Source organism: Danio aesculapii, chromosome 5 (assembly GCF_903798145.1).
Source record: "Danio aesculapii chromosome 5, fDanAes4.1, whole genome shotgun sequence".
Classification (NCBI taxonomy): Eukaryota; Metazoa; Chordata; class Actinopteri; order Cypriniformes; family Danionidae; genus Danio; species Danio aesculapii.
In genome coordinates, this window is record NC_079439.1 from 42,785,254 (window position 1) to 42,808,462 (window position 23,209).

General features: G+C 38.9%; 1 protein-coding gene across 2 annotated transcripts in view; it reads left to right on the forward strand.

Annotated features, from left to right (window-relative positions):
* The first annotated feature begins 4,437 nt into the window (after positions 1-4,437).
* Positions 4,438-23,209, forward strand: part of npr3 (natriuretic peptide receptor 3) — a 37,640-nt gene continuing 18,868 nt past the window's right edge. For both annotated transcript variants that reach the window (XM_056458262.1, XM_056458263.1), the window contains exons 1-3: positions 4,438-5,473; positions 16,774-16,896; positions 17,317-17,492. In XM_056458262.1, the coding sequence (XP_056314237.1) occupies positions 4,804-5,473; positions 16,774-16,896; positions 17,317-17,492 (969 nt within the window). In that variant the 5' untranslated portion in view covers positions 4,438-4,803. The remainder of the gene's footprint in view (positions 5,474-16,773; positions 16,897-17,316; positions 17,493-23,209) is intronic.

The window sequence follows — 23,209 nt, forward strand, 5'->3', positions numbered from 1 at the left end:
AACTGTTGCAAATTTATTAAAGATAAAAAAGCTGAAGAAACACATGTACATAAGTATTCACAGCCTTTGTCGTGAAGCTCTAAATTGAGCTCAGGTACATTCTGTTTCCACTGATCATTCTTGAGATGTTTCAGCAGCTTAAGTGGAGTTCACCTGTGGAAAATTCAGTTGATTGGACATGATTTAAAAAGGCATACACCTGTCTATATAAGGTCCCAGGGTTGACAATGCATGTCAAAGCACAAACCAAGCATGAAGACAAAGGAATTGTCTGTAGACCTCAGAGACAGGATTGTCTCGAGGCACAAGGCAGGGGAAGGTTACAGAAAAAATTCCGCTGCTCTGAAAGTTCCAATGAGCACAGTGGCCTCCATCATCTGTAAGTGGAAGATGTTTGGAACAACCAGGACTCATCCTAGAGCTGGCCAGCTATCTAAGTTGAGTGATCGGGGGAGAAGGGCCTTAGTCAGGGAGGTGATCAATAAAATAGTCTGAGCTCCAGCGTTCTTCTGTGGAGAGAGGAGAACCTTATAGAAGGACAACCACCATTGCAGTAATCCACCAATCAGGCCTGTATGGTAGAGTGGCCAGATGGAAGCCACTCCCCACCTGGAATTTGGCAAAAGGCATCTGAAGGACTCTCAGACCATAAGAAACAAAATTCTCTGGTCTGATGAGACTAAAATTGAACTCCGCTCATCACCAGGCTAAAACCATCCCTACAGTGAAGCATGGTGATGGCAGCATCATGTTGTGGGGATGTTTTTAAGCAGCAGGAACTGGAAGACTAGTCAGGAAAGAGGGAAAGATGAATGCAGCAATGTACAGAGACATCCTGAATGAAAACCTGCTTTAGAGCGCTCTTGACCTCAGACTGGGGTGACGGTTCATTTTCCAGCAGGAAAATGACCCAAAGCACACCACCAAAAATCAATGTAATGGCTTCACAACAACTCAGTAAATGTCATTGAGTGGCCCAGCCAGAGCCCGAACCTAAATACTATTGAACATCTCTGGAGAGATCTGAAAATGGCTGTACACCATCGCTTCCCATTCAACCTGATAGAGCTTAAGAGGTACTGCAAAGAGGAATGGGCAAAAGTTCCCAAAGACAGGAATGCCAAGCTTGTGGCATCATATTCAAAAAGACTTGAGGCTGTAATTGCTGCCAAAGGTGCATCAGCGAAGTATTGAGCAAAGGCTGTGAATACTTATGTACATGTGATTTTCAGCTTTTTTATTTTTAATAAATTTGCAACACTTGCCAAAAAACTTTTTCCACATTGTCATTATGGGGTATTGTGTGTAGAATTTTGAGAAAATGAATGAATTTAATCCATTTTGGAATTAGGCTGTAGCATAAAAAATGTGGAAAAAGTGAAGCGCTATGAATACTTTCCAGATGCCCTGTATATATATATATAAGCTTAAAATAAAGTAGTTAAAAAAAGAAAACTGAACAATGAAGTAAATAATGTTTACCCTGAACTAATTTAACAACTCATTCATTCAGTGTTTGCAGATGTCTGATACCTTTCAACATTTTAAAACTTAGGCCTTTAGGAAGTAATTAAAGTGACAACACCACAGTGAACTGATGACTCAAATGCAACATGCCACTGCTAAATGTCTAAAAAACATTAACAAACTCCACTCACTCATCCACTCAGAGGCTTCAGTCACCTCTAGAAACCGAGAGGATGAGGTGGCACTTTCTGCATGACATCCCATGGCTATTGGAAACCATGACTTAGACGGGCAGGAGCTGGAGACATTAATCTAGCATAATCAGGATTAATGCAGAACACAGCCCTCTTACTCGCACTGACAGATGGCTTCAATTACGTGAGCACTTTAATACATTTAAGTGAGCACAAGTCATAAACTCATCGATTAGATTAGCAAAACCCAAAACAAGTACAGATCTGTTCCAGGAATTACACACACAAAAAAGGCAGAAAAAGAGAGAGATTTCCTTCATGAAAACTATAAATCTGAAAATCTAAGACTTCAAGATGTCAGCTTACACAAGCAGCATTTGGAACTGCAATAAGATGCAAGAACGTAAACATAATTATCAGCGTTTTAATGGCCAGGGAGCATTTTGGAACAACTTTGGAGTAAGTAACCAGTCTCACGGGAGAACTACACCCAGGATCGTGAAATAAAAGACACTCTCAGCATATTGCATCTCAGGAAAGCAGGGGTCTGATATTTATGTGGGAGTACAGTAGGTCTGCCAGGGCCGTTGTTGTACTTTGGCTATTAGATAATTACAGGGGCTGCAGTTCTCTGAATGGATCTTTCAGTCGCTGTTATCTTTATATCCATTTTGTTTATTCAGCCTGAATGTGTAATGCCTATGGGGGCAATCAAAAGAGCTGGGATCCAGAACAGTCTCATTGACTGAAGCCACAGACTCAGCGCACCATTTAGCAGTGACGTGAATAAGAAATATTTCGTCTGGAGTGTTTGGCTGAGTCATTTTTAATCTGCTGCTAAATCTGTCCTGCTACAACGCCTTCTTATTCTAAAATGTGCACACTTTTACTCTCAATTTTGCTATTAAATTGACTACTTATATAAATTAAAACACTATATGTTGATTTATTATACAAAATGTATTTACTCAATTTGATAACAGAGATATATTCTACACGGATCATATACTGCATACATCATTACTGTTCCATTACAACATCAATATATATATTTTTAAAATCCTGTAAATAATATGTGATGTGTTGACGAAAGTCTACCACTAGATGTCACTATGATGACTTGGAAAATTTAGGGAAAAAATTCCATGTAGATGGACATGCAGTCCAGACAGAGAACATCAGACAAACAAAAATCTCAAAGATTACTTATTGACGATTTAATGTTTCTTTAATATACATTTAGCATATTTACTGGATAATCAAAGAGCTATATTTACAGTGAATTCTTGTTTTACATCACAGATGTGTACCATGATTTGGTGGATGCTAATACTGGTCAAAAGTTGGTATTAGGAACATTTAAGACACGATGTCTTGTTTGTGAAATTGCTGTACAGACCTTTTTTCTTTACACCAAAGAAAGTGTGGAATCTAAAGGCACAAAAAACAAAATAAATAAATAAATAAATAAATAAATAAATACAGGCCAGCTTTTTAGATTACAGAACACATAACTATGTTTTTTCCTGAGTAAGCTCCTAAATTGACTACTGCTTATTTATAGAAAGTAAGGTAGTTGTAGTTTCACACATTTATTCAGAACAAGGTGTTATTATGTGCTTAAACTGAAGCAGATTTAGTTTACTAGAACTTACAGAGCTAATTTGACACCATCTACATTGTAAAAAGCCCCATAGAAATAGAGATTAAATGAATTTATAAGAACTAATACATCGCAAGCTAGTAATATGTATGTGAATAAGCATCTGTTCATAAACACTTAACCTAACGGGATAATAATTAATAAAAAAATAAAATAAAAAAAAAAGATTCTCATTTAGATTAACCACCAAAACAATAACAACAAACAAACAGTGGGAAGGAGGAAACAGTTGATGTGCTAAAAAAGCGTTGGCTTGTTCACTATTGCCTCATTTATTCCACAGCACAGATAATATGTATGATTTTAGATCATTTACAGTACGTGTGATTGTTTTTGTTACTATGAAGTGTGATGTTTCTACTTTAATTCTGATGCAATTAAACTGTGATTAAGTAATATCTCGCTGTATATATCCACAGGTGGCGTTGGATGAATTATAACTGGTGCAAAATACTATGGCCAGATTTCTAACAGGAAAATGAGTTTCACACTTCTTCACTGGATGTCTGTGAAAATATGTATAAAATGGCCTTAGTCATACTTGCCCACTAATACATCTGTGACCTTTAGTTTCTACTATATATTCCCCCTTGATATCAGTCTCATCTCACAGTAAACTTTCTTCTAGGCTTCAAGAACCTTTTCAGTAGTAACCCCTATTTTGGGAAATTTCTACTTTTCTAATATTTCTAGTTTGCTTTTTAGTTGCTCATTTTAAAATGTAAACTTTGTATTTTTCTGCTTTTATTGCTAATTAAACGGATGTTTTCCTTTTATTGTTGGATTAATGTCTCTGTTGCATTGAATAGTATGCAATCGCATAATTAATAATTAACAGCAATGTTATATTGCACAACTCTGCATCAGGAAGTTTTTTTTAAATATGTTTCATAATTTAATAATTATATAAGCGCGTAATATTATATAAGCATCATTAATTAGCTAAAATCGTAATGTGAGGACTGTACCTTGACCGCTTGATCCAAACTGAAGTTGTGGGCTGTCATGATTTGGGGCACTGTCGCTTTAAGGAGGGGGCGGGTAGCGCAGTGATGACGCAGGAATAATAATGAAAGGATGCTTGAAAATTCCTCCTAGACTGCAGCATGTGTGGTGACCAGCCGAGCCGCACACTTCACACATCCTACCAAGAGTAATTACACAGGCAAGCGGACAGTTAGACAGAGACCCAGAGAAGACTCCAAACAGGGGAAGAGAAAGAGAGAGAGAAGGGCTCTGGACACACTTGCAGGAGAGACACACACACGACACAACTCACTCATAAACTGAAAGAGTGGGATTTTACCACACTAAGTTCAATTAAGGATACGTCTTAATTTATATAGCAATCAACTTGGGAGAGAGGGAGAGAGAGGGAGAGAGAGAGAGAGAGAGAGAGAGAGAGAGAGGGGGAGAAACTTTCAACAGCTTTGACAGAAAAAGACACCCTGTCAGTTACTTCGTGCATTGGTGTTAAAGATGTCATGTTTCATGCCACTCTGTCTGTCCATTTGGGCAGTGCTCATGATGCCTGGCAGGACAAGTGCACTGAATGACAACATCACCGTGATGGTTATGTTGCCTCGCAACAACACATACCTGTTCTCGTACACGAGAGTTTTTCCGGCTATTGAGTACGCGAGAAAAGCCCTCAGAAAAGCAGACGCGTATGCGGGACTGAGATTCGATGTGCGCCATGAGAACTCCGCGTGCGGGATGGACGCTCTCTACGCGCTCGTGGACCGGCAGAAAGACGAGCGTCCCGACCTGGTCATCGGTCCGGTGTGCGAGTACGCGGCTTCGTCGGTCACGAGGGTGGCATCGCACTGGAACATCCCGGTGATCTCGGCAGGTGCTCTGGCCACGGGCTTCAACGTCAAAACCCCCGAGTACTCGCATCTGACACGAATCGCACCAACATACCTGAAGATGGCTGAGACCTTTCAGGCGATATTCGGACATTTCGGCTGGAGAACCGCTTATTTGATTTACGACGATGATAAAGATGAGAGAAACTGTTACTTTACGATGGAGGGAGTTTTTACGGTGCTCTCTGAGTACCACATCTCAACAGATTTTGCCGTGTTGAACTCCAACGAGGAGAAGGTAGACCCCGACGGGATCATCACCTCCATCTATGGGAGCGAAGGTAAAGTCCGTCATTAGTTCCCGTTTCATGGCAAGCCACATTAACATTTATTTCCTACGAACCTTTTTGATCAGTTACTTTTTCGTTAGGCATTCGTATTTAATACTGGTAAACTTATGTATGTAGACTATTTAATAGGCTACTTAGTCAAACATATTAAGTATATTGTATGTTTTGTTCAATGGATTGTTTGGAGATGAGATCTGTTTGATTTCAATCACTTGCTTTACAGCTGTTGCTGGAACCTCTTACAGTTTTAAAAATGTTTACTATTCAGATTTGTTTCAATCCCATATTCTCTAAATATTAGCTAAAATAAATCAAATGAAATGGCTTGCCATAAAAAACTAAAGTTTATTTTGTATTTGTTAAAAGAACAATCTCACAGAGAATCTTGTTTTCCAGGAGGTGTTAGTTTGCACAAGTGGAATAGATGGCAGTTTGTGGAGCTATTATCTTTCATTTACCAGCCTAGACCCTAACTTTTAGACTACACCAGTGGTAGTAATCCACATTGATGGGGATAAATCAATATAACTCCTTTCCATAGCAAATGACTGATGTATTAGGAACATGGGAGTGGGTGTGGGTTTTGGGATAAAATCTGTCATAGAACCTCTATGATATTCAAAGCAGAGTAATATTTTTTCCTTTCCTTTGACATTTTACATTCCTGGTTACCTGTCAAACACTATTAAGGGTACATACCTGACCTGTAGAGAATATTAGCTTGAAAACCATTCTGAAAATTCAGTGTAGTCAGATATTTTTCACCAGCCGCTTGTTTTCTGCAGTAAGCTGTGACTCAACTCGGGTATTTGCAGGTCAAGAGGGTGGATTTTGCAAAGTATCGCCCCGAGTCAACACATTTCCTAATGTTATTAAGCCACTTTTATTATTAAACTGGAAATTAATCGTTTCTCTAAGTGTTTTTTAACAGTACATGGCAATTCATGTAAGGGAACACCATTATATGTTAGGGAAGGTTACATTCAGAAAATATAGAAAGATGTCAAAAGAGGCTATGTAAGTGGTGTTTTAATCCCCCTCTGATCTCCTTGGGGTTCCAGTCAATGCAGACAGGCAAGAGGTCAGTTGAAAAGAAAGAAAGCTTGTGGAAAAAATGATCAGAATTTTGACAGACGGTCAACACTGAGCAAGAGCTGTTGGAATTTTGGGGGGCAATTGTGGGCTTTAGCACTCCTCTAGACATCCTCCAGCACTTTTTAACAGCTTTTCTCATGGCGAGTAAAGTCATGCGCTGTCTGCCTGGCTGATTCTTAATAACCAGAGAGGATACACCCTCCCCAGAGCTCACAGCTACTATTGCTGTTGGACACATTGTGGCGCTAAAAGATATGCCTGCTGTCAAAACTATGAACTGTCTGCTGTTTTAGCCTGCTTTCAAACATCATATCCGTCTGCCCCAAATCTGTGGCATTTCACAGTAAGTCTGACTGTGCACCTCCTTACTGATCCTGTTTCATAAACAGTGCATTTCTCACATTCTTAGCAAGGATGTTGTCGATTTTAGAAAATATACAGATATGCCTCAATACAGGGGCCCTGCACAAGGCCTAGTCCCCTGTATCGCTTTCCTAAGACAGTCCTGTGTGCTGAAACGAACATCTTAAGTTTCTTAAGCTGAAGCATATTGCCTGAACGCTGGTCATTAAAGGAATGTTCCACCAATTCTCAAAATGTCAGTATGGAATGACTGAAACGGGGTAGGAGGTTAATGCTGTCTTGGGGCTGTTTTAACACCAACAATGTCAGGGTTACAGCTCTCGAGGCCTTTTTATATCATTCTTTCCCTTTTCAATTAGTTCACAGCAGCTAGAGGTCCTCAACATGTTGTGATCCTCAGCAGCAGCTGTAAAGGTACAAGTATGGAATGCCCTTCGTATGATGACACGTATCTCCTTTGATCTGTGCATGCAGAGGTGGGAAAGTGGAATCTCAGTGATGGGATGCATTTTTCAGGCCACCACCCAAACACTCAGGGCAAAACCTGACAGCTGTTTTAAGGCTTTTCTGAAATCTAACAATGAAGTTCACATTTATATTCACAGAATCCACCCAAAAGTGTGATTTCTCTGCATAATTCAGAGTATTTTAAAAGAAAAGTCTGAAACAGATGAAAATAATATACGCAAATTTTGTATAACTTGCTGTGCTGCAAGTCTCATGCAAGCAACTTTTCAAATCCACCTATAGTAATGGAGTACTGGTTTTTTGTTGGGCAAAATGACAGGTGACAACAGAGTCACATACAATCATATTTATTGTTTCTTAAACTTCAGTGAAGGGTCAGTTGCAGAGCTTGCTAAACTATATCCATATCATTGGATTCTTTCTTGCTGTTTGTCATTTTTGTTGTGTGTGTATGCAGATTGTTAATAAAAGCAAAGGGCACAGCACATCTTTAAAGTCCCTGTCCAATCAGAAGTAAAGTTATTCAGGCGTTACAGTAGTAGTTATTTATATGTATTGTTATTTATAAACACTGACAAAATTAAAATGTGAAATTTGAAATTTTGAACATGACATGGCACCTTAAAATGGAAGTGAAGCACTCAGTCAAGTTTACATTATTTTGTAAATTGGTTTCCACTTTAATGAAAATATAGTAAACAAACTCAATTAATGTAACCTTTTAAAAAAAACAGCATGTTTTACTATAGATTTTAGACCTAGGGTGGCACCATCTTGGAATGTCGCTGTGTCTGACATCACAGGATTGGTTTCGTTCCCTCAGCTGAACAGATACAGTGGAAGTAATGGACTGAACATGGAGCCTAGACAGCGTAATTTAACACTATGCGTGAAGTTGTGGGTTTGGAGATGTGTGTCTAATATATTCAAAAATATTTATATGTTTTCTATTTTAGATATTTTCATTAAAGTGGAAACCAGTTTACAAAATAATGTACACTTGACTGACTGCTTCACTTCCATTTAAAGAGGCCTTTCACATATCTCGTCTATGCAGCACTTCCTTAACAATTTCAATGAACTTTTGAGCTCGCTTACCCATGGTGTCTGCTGTTGCTAAGCAACCATAAACCTTGCAGACACTAGCTATGTTTCCATCCACCTACTTTTATGTGCATTTTGCTTATGCGCATTAAAAAAAATGGATGGAACCGATGGAAACGCCATGAAGTGCATACATTTCGAAAATGCGCATAAAAAATGTATGCGCATAACAGAGTAGGATAAACTTTTTAATCGATAAACTTTTTTATTCGAAAAGATGCGCATAAACTACGATGGAAACACTTTTACCGCACAAATTTCAGTATGCACATTTAAAAAGGTCATGTGATTTTGTGATAAGAGATCATGTGATAATAAAAATGTGTGTGAATGGATAAACCAGCAGGCTGAGCACACTGTAAACCATCTGAACTGTTGTTTTGGTCATTCTAAAACGACTTACTGTTTAAGTATTAGTGTTATTATATTATTAATGACCTCCAGAATCAAGAGTGTCTGTGCTCCGCGTCTGACACCTTCAAATGCACTGCGCGTTCACTGCGTGTCAGGATCGCAAGTCATTTATTAGATGAAGAAGAGATTGACACAGCATCTCCCACCGCAGCAAATTCAGTTTTTACTGTTGATATTTGGCGCCAGTTAATCAGGAAGTGACGATTTTGTTTGCTTTGACTTGTTGGATGAAAACGCTGCTTTATTCACACGTCTTTAATGCGATAATCCAGTTTTGGGCCATCTCGCGTGTACATAAACCACATGCAAAAGAGCAGTGACTGAACAAGAGTTGTCCACTGCACCCACTGTTGCATTAAAAACGGATGGATCTCCCATGCTAACATTTTCATCAAAAGAGATTTCAGATTTGAAGCTTACTGAATCTTAAAATGTAATGCACAATTATGGGTCGAATGTGCTTTTTGCGTTGAGAGGTGCACCTTTTGAATGGTTTCGTGTGTTTGCCCTTGCACGCCGTGTGCTCGCAGTTGAAGAAAAAGTAAACTCTTACGTCAGTCGCGTTTTTTTCATTCTCCAATCAAATGAAAGCAGAGGCGGTGTTTCCGTTGAGGTGACAGCAGTGTTTGTGTTGTCAAGAGGACTACAAAGACTTTTGAAGATAGAGAAGAGAGTAGTGGGTTATTGTTTTGAGTTATCCGGAGATCTATGACTTTACAAATGTTGAATAATATCAATATCAACAGCAACACTCGCGCACAGTAGCGCAGCTGATTCAGTCATTGCCTAGTGAGATAAAAAGCGCCACTGCAGTGCGTCAACAAAAAAGCCATTGTGGTGCGCCTCTTGTTTTCGGAACGTAAAAGCGTGTTTGGTGTGATTGGCCCCTTAATAGTTTTTTTTTTGTTTTAAAAGAGGATTGAGCATAACCTTTGAAAGTTTAACAAACAGTTTTATCTTTCATTATTCTATCTATGTTGTACTTTTGTATCACAAGAAATTTTCAGTTATGTAGCTGATTGTGACAAAACACTTCTAGTTAAAAAAAATACAAAATACAAAAACCAAGCTGTGTGAATTTGTTGCTCATTCCTGTTGTACTGACCTAATATCAAATCATGACCCTAAAACCGAGGTATGTACCGAACCATGACTGTACTGTTACACCCCTACTAAACAGATGGAAAAAGCCATCACTACTCCCATAACATCACTTGAAACAGGAGTACTGCCGCCCATGTTGAAAAACTTGTGTCCAAACACTGTACAGTTTCAAATGCCAAAATCAATATTATTCTAGCGATGAATGGCTCTGTATTTACTTGCATTGTATTGCTTGCATTTGGCATTGCTACCAAAATAGATGTCTAACCAGTAATAATATATAATTTTTTAGGAGCGTGTGATTACTACTAAAGTAGCCATTTTCAAAAAATGTAATTTGGACAACTTTTTTTTTTCTGCTAGAAAAAACAAATACATTTTTAAAGACGTTTTTACAAAGTTGTAACCAGCTTGCTGTAGCTCTATAGTCATAAAAGTTAGTGTTTATATTAGCATAAATTATACACATAGCCACTGTATAAATTAGCATATATTTTGAATGCTAAATGGTGCAGCCTGTTCCATGAGGTAGATTGCTGTCATCAAAATCAGTATTCTAGGCATGGACACTTCATTGTTTTGTTTTGATGGGCTCATGAAAAGTAGAATAGCTGTGTGTACTGTACTAGTGAGTATTTATACAGTACAGATGCCAAAAGTGCACGCATCTAGGTTTTAAACTGATTTTCTATGTATACACAGTATTTTTAATACCCACTGCCATTCACTTCAGATGCATTATTTATTTCCCAGTTGTCATTTTAACTTCAAAATGCATGCTGCAACAGTGTTTGTCAGCTGAATTGGTCAATGACACAATCATGTAAGCAAGTTGATTTATGTGGCTGCTTATAATATCAGCATTCATCGTTATCTACTCTCTCACACAGTTTATCATAATAAGATTCCAGCACAGATTGCCAAATAGTTTTTGTTTGCCTGCAGTCATCTTTAGAGGACGTCATTGGGACATTCTCCAGCGCCCGTGACGGCTGATTTGATTCAGTGGTCATTGCGTTGCCCTTGTTTTTGTTGTTGTCAGTCTTGGTCAGGCCAGTTTTTAACCTGTTGCATAAAGCTGTGGCCTGCCGGTTGGCATAGCTGAGGCAAACATAATAAAATACAGATAAGTTTAATGGCGCAGCCCAGTCTGCAAACGATCGCTGATTTAAAATGATGTTTTAGTGCCTGTTTCTTGAAAGACTGTGGACTGACTATGCTTTGGGCTCGATATCAGGTACTAAAATCTAATTTTGAATGTTAGAGATAATAAGGTTGGCCAACTTTAAATCGTCCATCTTAAAAAATACTTAGGCCACAGTTTAAAGGGCCTATATTTATAAATGTTTATTTTATGATAAAGTCAGATTTTAGCTTAGCTTAATTTAAACTATAATCTCACAAAGCTAGATCTATGCTCACTGGCCACTTTATTAGGTACACCTGTCCAACTGCTTGTTAACACAAATTTCTAATCAGCCAATCACATGGCAGCAACTCAATGCATTTAGGCATGTAGACATGGTCAAGATGATCTGCTGCAGTTCAAACCGAGCATCAGAATGGGGTAGAAAGGTGACTTAAGTGACTTTGAACATGGCATGGTTGTTGGTGCCAGACAAGCTGGTCTGAGTATTTCAGAAAATGTTGATCTACTGGGATTTTCACGCACAACCATTTCTAGGGTTTACAGAGAATGGTCTGAAAAGAAGAAAATATTCAGTGAGCGGCAGTTCTGTGGGTACAAATGCCTTGTTGATGCCAGAGGTCAGAGGAGAATGGCCAGACTGGTTCTAGCTGATAGAAAGGCAACAGTAACTCAAATAACCACTCGTTGCAACTGAAGTATTAAAAAGAGCATCTCTGAATGCACAACACATCCACTCTTGAGGCAGATGAGCTACAGCAGCAGAAGACCACACTGGGTGCCACTTCTGTCAGCTAAGAACAGGAAACTGAGGCTACAATTCGCACAGGCTCACCAAAATTGGACAATGGAAGATTGGAAAAACGTTGCCTGGTCTGATGAGTCTTCATTTCTGCTGTGACATTCAGATGGTAGCGTCAGAATTTGAGATCAACAACATGAGAGCATGGATCCATCCTGCTTTGTATGAACGATTCAGGCTGGAGAGGCTTGTGTAATGGTGTGGGGGATATTTTCTTGGCACACTTTGGGCCCATTAGTACCAATTGAACATTGTGTCAACGCCACAGCCTACCTGAGTATTGTTGCTGACCATACCCATCCCTTTATGACCACAGTGTACCCATCTTCTGATGGCTACTTCCAGCAGGATAACGCACCATGTCCTAAAATGCAGGATGACAATGAGTTCACTGTACTAAAATGGCCTCCACAGTCACCAGTTCTCTATCCAATAGAGCACCTTTGGTATGTGGTGGAGCGGGAGATTCGCATCATAGATGTGCAGCTCACAAATCTGCAGTAACAGCTTAATGCTATCATGTCAATATGAAGCAAAATCCCTGAGGAATATTTCAAGTACCTTGTTGAATCTATGCCACGAAGGATTAAGGCAGTTCTGAAAGGGGGTCCTACCTGGTACTAGTAAGGTGTACCTAAAAAAGTGGCCGGTGATGTGTATGTAGTCTATAGATTCAAGTGTATTATTCAAACCGTTATAAGAGTTTAATTACATTTCCAATTTACATTTAATAGTCATTTTTAATGACAGCCATCCATATCACTATGATCAGATGCTTTCCATCTTCTGCTGTTTCCTCACAGTAGGGGAACATTTTGAGAAAATGTATTTTTAAACACTGCTTCTGTTCTAAATTAAAAGAACTAATTAAAGAAAACATTGATTTTCCCAGTAGAGGCTGTTTGTTTACATCAGTGTTCCAGCCCTGTGTGAGAGTCAATATTGCATAATTCATAACATAAAATACCAAGTTATTATTATCTGCATCTAAAATATAGCTTTTGCCTTTGATGCGCACTCTCATTTGTTCGTAGATATAATACTAGACGACACATTCCCATTTGTTTAACTTATATAATCTTTTTAAACATCTTATGTCCAAGCTAAACATAAACATCGACATCTCCTCACCAGGGCAGGATGTTAGACGTTAACACTCCTTATTGAGGATGGCGTATGATGTTTTGACAGTGAATGACGTGAGCACCAAAGCACAAACTGGCAGTGCCGTGGCCCTCGGGGAGTGAATTGACCAAGCCAGAGATATGTCATTATACTACTGCTTATTTTGCATTCTGTGCCATGCTGCCAGAGTTGGACAGAGAAGCGAGACAGTAAACCCTTATGCTCGGTAGCGATATAGCATGAGTTTGCACAGCGATATTATTTCCATGTGCACGTTCACACTATGCTTCCATACAGACCCCCAGGTGCATTAAATGCGGCGCAACCAACGGTAAGTGTGCCATGTGTTGCCCCTTTGCATTCCTCAGCTCATTTGTAACTAGTGTCAGTGGGAAAATCCAGATTTTTGAAATATTGCTGGCTGGAGTTGTACCCCATGGAATCACCGGAGAGCCAACACAGGGACTGTAGTGTGCTGCGCGCTCTGTAATTAAAGGGTGCTATAGTGCAGGAGTACTGAGGTGAAGTTTGTCCCACTCAGCTGAGGATATTTCAAGCGGCGCATTACACTGACTGAGCTGTGGGGAAAGTTCCAATCCTCTGAATCTTCCTATTTATGGGACACTTTGCGACTTTAAAAAAAAAAAACTCTGTTTGCTTGCTTGTTTGTTTATTTATTTTTGACCCCCTTGCTCCATGGGAAAATATTTTATGCCTCAGACTGTGTTTCTGTAGACCGGGTCAAAAAGAAGTGATCCTATGGTGCTTATGGGCCTGTGCTTACATAATTGAATCAATGCCACATGTTCTTGTAAAGCTGGCCCATAGTGTAAAGGTCAAGATTGATCTTAAATGAACAGCCCTGAGCTCGTTCTCAGAATCAAGACGATAATACTTTAATGTGCATGTTGGATTCATGGCTTGTAAAAATCTTACAAGAATTGAGTCCTTTATTTTGTCTGCCATAAAGAAAATTGGCATATGCATGGAAATGATTGATTCTGGTTGTGGTGCACTTGGTATTGGCTACATGCACAGCTAGTGTTTTTCAGCCAATGATAAACTTCTGATGAAAGCTTAATGTGACTATTTTCAATTTTACAAGGATGTCTTTACAGCATCAATGTTGTAATGTAATTAAAATGCATTCAGTTATATAGACTTAAGTATTCATTTAGTTGTTCAAGCGTAAAACGAGATGAAAAGACTGTAACCGCTAGCGCTGTCAGGATCAGCAGGCGATCGCAGAAACTCCATTGGACATACTGAGGTAAAATAAATAGTCAAATTTTAAAGACATGGCAGGGGCAAATGAAATTTAACGCAGTGCTTTATTTCCAGTCTAAGACCCACTTCATATCTATCAGGCAGTGAAGTTCATTGATTCTTAAAGAAATCAGACCTTAAACATGGCCATTTTATAATGGAAAGAAATGTAAATGACAAGTCCATGTGCATATACCCCATTATCATACAGACAACCGAAAAGTAATGGATCTATGTTTTTCAAGTCTTAACTAGTCATCTTGAAGTCAGCACAATCTGGAAGTCACTAAGACTTTAGTTTCAGTATGTTGATGCATTTCCAACTGAAACGGTGTATTGAGTAGGGGGCGGGGCTTTCTTTTCGAGCATCATTCCCTTGATCTAACGGTGAGAGTGGCGTGTTTAAGATTATTTAATTAAAGCCATAAAACTGATGTCAACAAAGAAGAACTGCCACTCCAAATGTAGAAGCAAATGGTCAGACTTTGATTACCAAAACAAACATCTTTTTCCAGCGAATTAATTGTTCGTCTAAAGAATAGCAATGTGCACTAAATAAACGTTCATTCATTCATTTTCTTTTCGGCTTAGTCCCTTTATTTATCCAGGGTCGCCACAGCGAAATGAACTGCCAACTTATCCAGCACATGTTTTACGCAGCGGATGCCCTTCTAGCTGCAACCCATCTCTGGGAAACACCCATACTCATTCACACTCATACACTACAGACAATTTAGCCTACCCAATTCACCTATAGTGCATGTCTTTGGACTGTGGGGGAAACCGGTGCACCCGGAGGAAACCCACGCGAATGAGGGGAGAACATGCATGCTCCACACTGAAACGCCAACTGACCCAGCGGAGGCTCAAACCAGCGACCTTCTTGCTGTGAGGCGACAGCACTATCTACTGCGCCACCCCCTAATGCAAAAGATATAAATCTAAAAGCTTTGTAAAGTGACAATGTTGCAAAACCTTCATGTCGGCTACTAAATAAACAATGTTAACAAAATTAACAATGTAAATTTTGATTTCGCATACACTGTAACAAATACTGGGATCCACAGAATTCTCTCATGTTGTTGCAACATAAATTAATTAAAGTAACTTAATTGTTTTTACAAATTTAAGTGGATTGAACATTAACCAATTATGCTGTCCCCAAAAAACTCAAGAATTATGTTGATTCAGCTCATTGTATACAAGTAGTTTGAACAAGCAGCAAAAATCTTTTTTTGAGTGTAGACTTAACATTTTATCAGCTTTGAAGTTGTTCATTATGAATGACGTTGTATGAAATTCATTTCTGATATTTTATATTAATATACTTTTCTTGAAGTAAAAAGCAGGAGAGTGTACATTACATTCAGTCTGGTTTTATGTCCTTCTCAGGAATATTTTTTTAAATGACACTTGTCTACTTGTACTGTACAGAGAGTACAATCTAATTTTATTCGTCCAATGCTTGTACTTAATGTTTTGTCGACATATACTTAAAAGTACAATTAATTAAGATTTGTAGCTGTACTCTTTTGATTGAGTAGCCTATTCTATTTCTTTTTTGCATAGTTTTACACATTGTCTAATAAATGTACATGGCCATGTTTATTTAGTGACTAGTCAGCTTTGGGTGGAATAGCTTAAGTAAATAAAATGTGTGGAACTGTACCAAAAGAAATTCCATGTGTAAAATATTTATTCTTTAATGTTTTTTTACAAGTGATAGTAAACCGAAATTAAATTTAAAACCTGTCGAAATATGTTACTTATATACATATTAAAAGTTAATTCAGAAAATCCCATTTAAGATACATCAACATCTTGAAGGTGTTTCTGTTTTTGAAAATGGTTTTATTAGATATGTGCATAGACTGAAATCATACACATTTAAAAGTGTAATCCAACAAAAAAAGAATTAACTGCATGGAATAAAACTTGGGATACTCCATCCAAAGGATCCACCATTTGAATCTTTCATCACAAGGGAAATGAAGGACACATTTAGAGGCTGCATTTGAAGCCTTTTGACTCAGCAAAAGGAACCAGTTTGAAAGAATCATTTGTACGAGAACTGAACTGGTTGTGATGTATGGTTTTGATTCAGCAAAAAGAATTGACTCGAATCGACTCTTTCTCTCTGGAATCATAATTCACTGGTTGTACTCTATACAATTGATTGTTTTTTGATTTTTCTTTTAAATTCAAATAGTTTTTTTAAATTGCAATGTTCTGTCCTTGCCGTAATCATTAACCATCAGCAAAACCACTCAGTAATACCATTTTTGCTCATTACTTTCTCCCCCACTGTAGGCATAATTGCTTTTTTGACATTTAAATGTGAACCAGGTCCTAAAGTAACTGTTTTAAATGACAAGTACCATTCTGTTCCTTATTGTTTTGCAGTGGTGATCATGTGCTCTAAGGCGGACATAGTACGAGATCTCATGCTGGCAGCACATCGGCGAAAATTAACCAGCGACAGCCACATCTTCTTCAACATCGAGCTCTTCAACTCCTCGTCCTATGGTAAAGCCCCACCGCTGTACACACCGTTAAGTGCACTGATTACAAAGCTTATCTGTATTCCCAAGATGAGCCATAGTGAGACGAGATTGTCCTATGACCCTGTAGCACAACGAAGCTATCTGAAGTGAACTGAGAGAGGCCCAGCTATCCTGCTTGATAGAGATTACATTCAAGAGACATTTGGCTCAACACAATAGAGCCTGGATATTGTCAGGCGCACAAGTTCAGGATGTTCCACTGATGTTCCTGTGCATATCTAAAAGGCCCATTGTCACAGAAGTAATCGAGTAGATATTTCAGCCACGGTCTTTCAGGGTAGATACAGGCAAACGTGCTTATCATGAGAGGCATTCTTTTCTCATTATGTGAACATGATTTTTTTTACATAAAAAAAAAACGCACATTTTTTTCTTTTTACAGGGGATGGATCCTGGAGGAGAAGAGACAAATATGATGATGAAGCCAGGGCTGCCTACAGCTTTCTCAACACTGTAACGCTGCTCAGGTCCACCAAGCCAGAGTTTGAGGACTTCTCCATAGAAATGAAAAAATCATTACAGCAGTCCAACATCCCTATTTGTGAAGATTGCAGTGCTGTACGTGAGTCTTTGAAAGAAAATTACTGAATATACTAAAAGTACATATTCTTTAATCAAACTAGAAAAGTCAAATACTGTCAAATTTAAAAGGGAAATGAAAATCAGACTTTTATTGGATTTCAGATTATTTCGGTCTGGTATTGTATAAGTGATAATTGAAAATATATTGATACTATATTAAGAAAAATGCTATTTTAACATAATTAATGGATTTCCTATAACATTAAAGGTGCAGCATGTAAGTTTGACACCCAGTGGTTGAACTAGGTAATGCATTCCTAGATCAAAACAAACGCAAGCACTGGTTGCCAGACTGAAGACAAACAGGAGTGAATCTGACTAGAGCCTAAAGGCTGATTTAAGTGTTGTTCTAAATAAAAGCAACAGCACGCGATTGAAGGAATATTCTCCATATTAATAGGAGTTTTTGTCTTAACCAATACCTCAAATTGATAAATTAGAAATGGCTTATATTTCTTGCAGCAGAACAACAGAAAACTGACAATGATCACCTTAGGTACACCTCATGTGCTTTATTCAGTGTTAAATGCTAATAATGTGAGTTTGAACGCCATTTTACATGACATTTATTGCCATACTACTGAAAGCAGCAGCAGATAGTTCACCTCAGATCTTGAAAATAAAATAAACAGTTTGAAATTGAACTTCAGAGTTGTGACTCAAAACCAACACATATCAGTGATTCAGCATCTACATTTAATAATGTTAAAGAGGTTTAATATGTATAAATTAGATTATAAACCTTACCATTTCATGAGTGAGTGCATATTCTGAATGGCTGTATTTAATTTCTGGTTTCAAACAAACCAAATTGTTTATAACGGCCTACAATGTAACCTGCTCACCAAATGTTTACGTTATATTTATATTATTTGCTAATTAATAACCTCACATGGAACTCTGAATCTGGTCTTATTTCGGAGTCTGCTACTGTCCACCGGATGTCGCAATTCAGTCACGGGTGCATGCTTTGAGAGCCTTTCTGAACAAATGAATGAAATACGCTGTTTTCAAACAAGGCAACCCAGGGTGCTGAAATACAATTGGCTAAAGTGGCATTGGGCAGGTTAAAAGAACCAAAACAAAGACAGGGTGCTGGCACGTAACACACATTTTTAAAGCAGAATATCTGACTTTAGCATTGTTTTTCAGATGAACAAGAATGTTTACTTAGCATCTTTCTTAAATATCTGCAAAAATATTATGGTATTTTTATGCTTTAGAAGAGTCAAAAACTTACATACAGCACATTTAAATTGATTAGTAATGAAAATGCAAAATAACAACTACAGTAACTGCATGATTTAGTTTATACAATGCTGGGGCACAATTAACCCTGTATGAGTTTTAGTGTCATATATATATATATACATATATATCTCGCATGATAAACAATATACAAAAATGAGTGCAGTATTATCAAATTAATTAAACAACACATCATGTAATTGATTAGATTTAAAAATATACAAATAGTTTTTGATAAATGAAATATATGTTTATGTAATGCAAAAGATTCAATAATTCATTTTCTTTTCGGCTTAGTCCCTTTATTAATCCGGGGTCGCAACAGCGGAATTAACCACCAACTTATCCAGCATATGTTTTACGCAGCGGGTGCCCTTCCAGCTGCAACCCATCACTGGGAAACACCCATACACTTTCATTCACACACATACACTACGGTCAATTTAGCTTACCCAATTCACCTATAGTGCATGTCTTTGGACTGTGGGGGAAACCGGAGCACCCGAAGGAAACCCATGCGAACACAGGGAGAACATGCAAACTCCACACGGAAACACCAACTGACGAGGCTCGAACCAACGACGTTCTTGCTGTGAGGCGAAAGCACTACCTACTGCGCCACTGCGTCACCCCCTAATGCAAAAGATATAAATCTAAAAGCTTTGTAAAGTGACAATGTTGCAAAACCTTCATGTATATTTTCCTATCCACCTTTTTAATTGTTCTCTATTAACAATATACATCCAAATCAGCCAGTCAATCAATCAAATGCCTTCTTACAGTCCCCTCCATTTGTGGACTGCAATAGTCAGAGAGCAACCAATTCATTTATTCAGCCAGTTTAACGTCAGAATACAGATTATAAGTGCTTTTGAATGGGGTTCCTTGGCTTTCCATACAGGCCCCATATTTTGGTCAGACTCTTTGTCCCCATCATTTCAGCTTCTTTTGAGAAGCCGTCAGAGCTTTTCTAAAGAAGACAGCAGGAACTGTCTTTCTGAAACAAACAATAGTGCACAAATCGAAGTGCCAAGGTTAATAACCTCAGTGGGGGCCCTACCACTTTTGACTGGCTCAATTGCTGTATCAATAGGGGCCACAAAAGACTGGAGCTGGACCTTTGTGGGGGTCCATCACTATGTAGAATAAAACATACTCAGACAAAGGCCCTTCTCGTTCCAAATATGAATGTCAAGGTTTCAGTGTGCCGAGTACAATTATTTAATTGTACGAGTACACTTCCAAAGCCATACCTGATAGAAGCAAAGGCTAATGTGATGTTTCACAAACTTGGCCTTCTCCTTGTAGCTGCCGCATGTATCTGACAGCGGTGTTCATGCTGAATTAATGAGTTGGATGAAGAATGCTCACTTTATTCATTAAGGAAGGTGATACATTTTTGGAATTGGCTTGGAGTGAGTGGTGTTCTTATGAGCATCCACACAGACTTTTAGCAATTCATACTGGCTGCCAGGAAATGCAGCCATACTCATTTGCAAAAGAACCCCCCATTTGCAGAACGTAAATCTGCTGGATAAACGACAGTTTCCACTGTTAACATTCTAGAGGTCGACTGTAGAATCCATCTACAAAGTAAGACCTTTGAAAGATTGGTGAAATATGGATATTGAAAAACTGCTGTTTTAGATCCAAAGGCTCTGTCAACTGTATGATCTTAGCGACTCTAAAATGAGCAAGTCTGTCAAAAATGCTAAGTATTTTTATGCACCGATGACCAGTAGGTGGGTGTGTTGGATTACCACAGTCATTAAAGAACATCTTTTATGTATTACACTATGAAGTCTTTTATGTTATGTCATGTTCAATTGGATTTCTCCAAAAGTTTCCAGTTAGAAAAATGCTTTGAAATGATCCTAAAAGCAGACTGCATTCTTCAGCATTATTAACCGTTTACCAGCTGAGAAAAGATAAGTTAACCGAAAATATTATTTTATGGCACTTAGTAATAGATGTCATCTGTTGGCACCTTCTGTTACTTATTTTCCTCTTCGCTGTGCATCAGGTTATCAAATTCATGCACGACAAATCTGAGGCTCAATTAATCTCCAGAAGTTTTAATCACACAGATTTAGCATTTCTAAAATTCCAGTCTCCTCAGGACTGTATAATCCAATCATAACTTCTTGTATCAGGTAAATGGTTCAAGTGGAGGGTCAAGTTTCAACTTATAAGGTTTTAATGCTTGCTAACGTACATTTCTGTCGGTACTTGAGCAGAACTGCTTCAAAGTTCTAAAAACCTGAGAAGTAGAATCAGTGAAGCGACTGGGCATATAGATGTTCAAACTCAATGCACTGCATATGAAATTATGGCCACCCATGATTGCCTCTTTCCTTTTCTTCTTGACAACTCTTATCTAGAACATGATAGGCAGTCAACCGTGTTGCTGACCATTAAGGGCCCCTAAAACCATCTCACAGGATCTGAACACACTGTGTCCGATTGGCTACACTGAGACAAACAAAGGAAGTCTCAGACCTATTACAGACCGTTTGTTCTGCTTCAGTCAACTCCATTGATCAACAATGAACGGTTTCGCTGTTTTTCAGAACAGACACTTCACACACAAGTTTGACTGAACCTGCAAATACAACCGTTGAAATGCAAAAACTTTATTACTTTTCTCTATATAATTATAGAGAAATATATAATTATATATAATTCTCTATATGATTCATTGTAATTAATTAATTAAGAATGCAATATGAAGGACTAAACATAAAGCCACTAAAATCTATTCACCTTATTCTCCGCGTATGTGTGGGCGCAGACATTTGAATCATTTTGGCTCGAGACTTCCGGTCTCATTTACTTCCATTAATTTTTAAACCTTAAAGAGCCCATATTATACATGAAATAGGGTCATATTTAGGTTGTAAGGGTCTCCAACAACAGTCTAATATGCATGCAAGGTCAAAAAACACTTTGATGGTCTTATAATATGCATTTATTTTTACCTAATTATCCCAGCGACTCCCATTTGAATCGTTCAGCGATTCATTTGTTCTCAAACCCCTCCTCAGCGCGAAGCTAATCTGCGCTGATTGGACCGATGACAGCCTGCTGCGATTGGTCGACATGGACAAGGCTTCAGCACGAGGCAGAGTGAAATGCCCAGCTGCTAATCTACAATATAAAAGTAGTCACAGTGCACACGCGCTTCATAGTGGATTTTGGCTGCCAGTGGGTGAATGTAAACACAGACGATGGACTAGAAAATACTGACGACTAACTATTTTATTGAGCAAAAAGTCCAAGAACTGGCGAGGAGATCTCCTAGCCTCCTAGTCACAGTCTTCTTGCTCTTTTCACACACACACACACACACACACACACACACACACACACACACACACACACACACACACACACACAGACACAGACACAGACACACAGACACACAGACACAGGGCCTGCGCGTCCATAGAGGACCGGCTGAATAGAGAGGGCGCGGCGCTCAGTTATATCCGCGAGTAGCCGTGCGTTACACACACGAGACGACACAGACACACACACACACACGCACACACACAGGGCCGGCGCGTCCATAGAGGAGCGGCGCTCAGTTATATCCGCGAATAGCCGTGCGTTACACACACGAGAAGACACAGACACACACACACACAGGGCCGGCGCGTCCATAGAGGAGCGGCGCTCAGTTATATCCGCGAATAGCCGTGCGTTACACACACGAGGAGACGGAGACACAGACAGACACACGCACACACACACACACACACAGGGCCGGCGCGTCCATAGAGGAGCGGCGCTCAGTTATATCCGCGAATAGCCGTGCGTTACACACACGAGGAGACACAGACACACACACACACACACACAGGGCCGGCGCGTCCATAGAGGAGCGGCGCTCAGTTATATCCGCGAATAGCCGTGCGTTACACACACGAGGAGACAATAACATTGAGCTGAAATATTTTGAAACTTGTCCGTTGCATGTGTGTAAACAGCTGACGATCCGTAATCAAAGCGGCACGCGTCGCGTTTTCAACGTGGCTTTACACGCGATATGAGAATATAAAGAGTTAACCTGATACAGTACACGCAGTTACAAGTAACAAAACACAACTAAATACATAATTTGCAAGCTAGAGTAAACGAGGCAACAATTTTAATCGCACTTACTTACACTTGTGAAATGGGGGTAGAAACTGATTCATGATGCACTGATCCATGTTCTGACAGTCTATACTGATCCTTCCTTTAACAAACTGATGAAGTCTTCTTTGAAAGCATATAGTTTTCAGAAGCACTCAGAACTGCTCAAGGCTGAGATATATTGCTGATGTTTCATCTTTGATTTGACTGTCCATAATATCCATCTGCACAGCGTGACTTCATTGACCGGTGTCTGTCTGTGTGTGTCTCTGTGTGTGAGACTTTTTTTCTGTTAGTGGGCGGGGCCG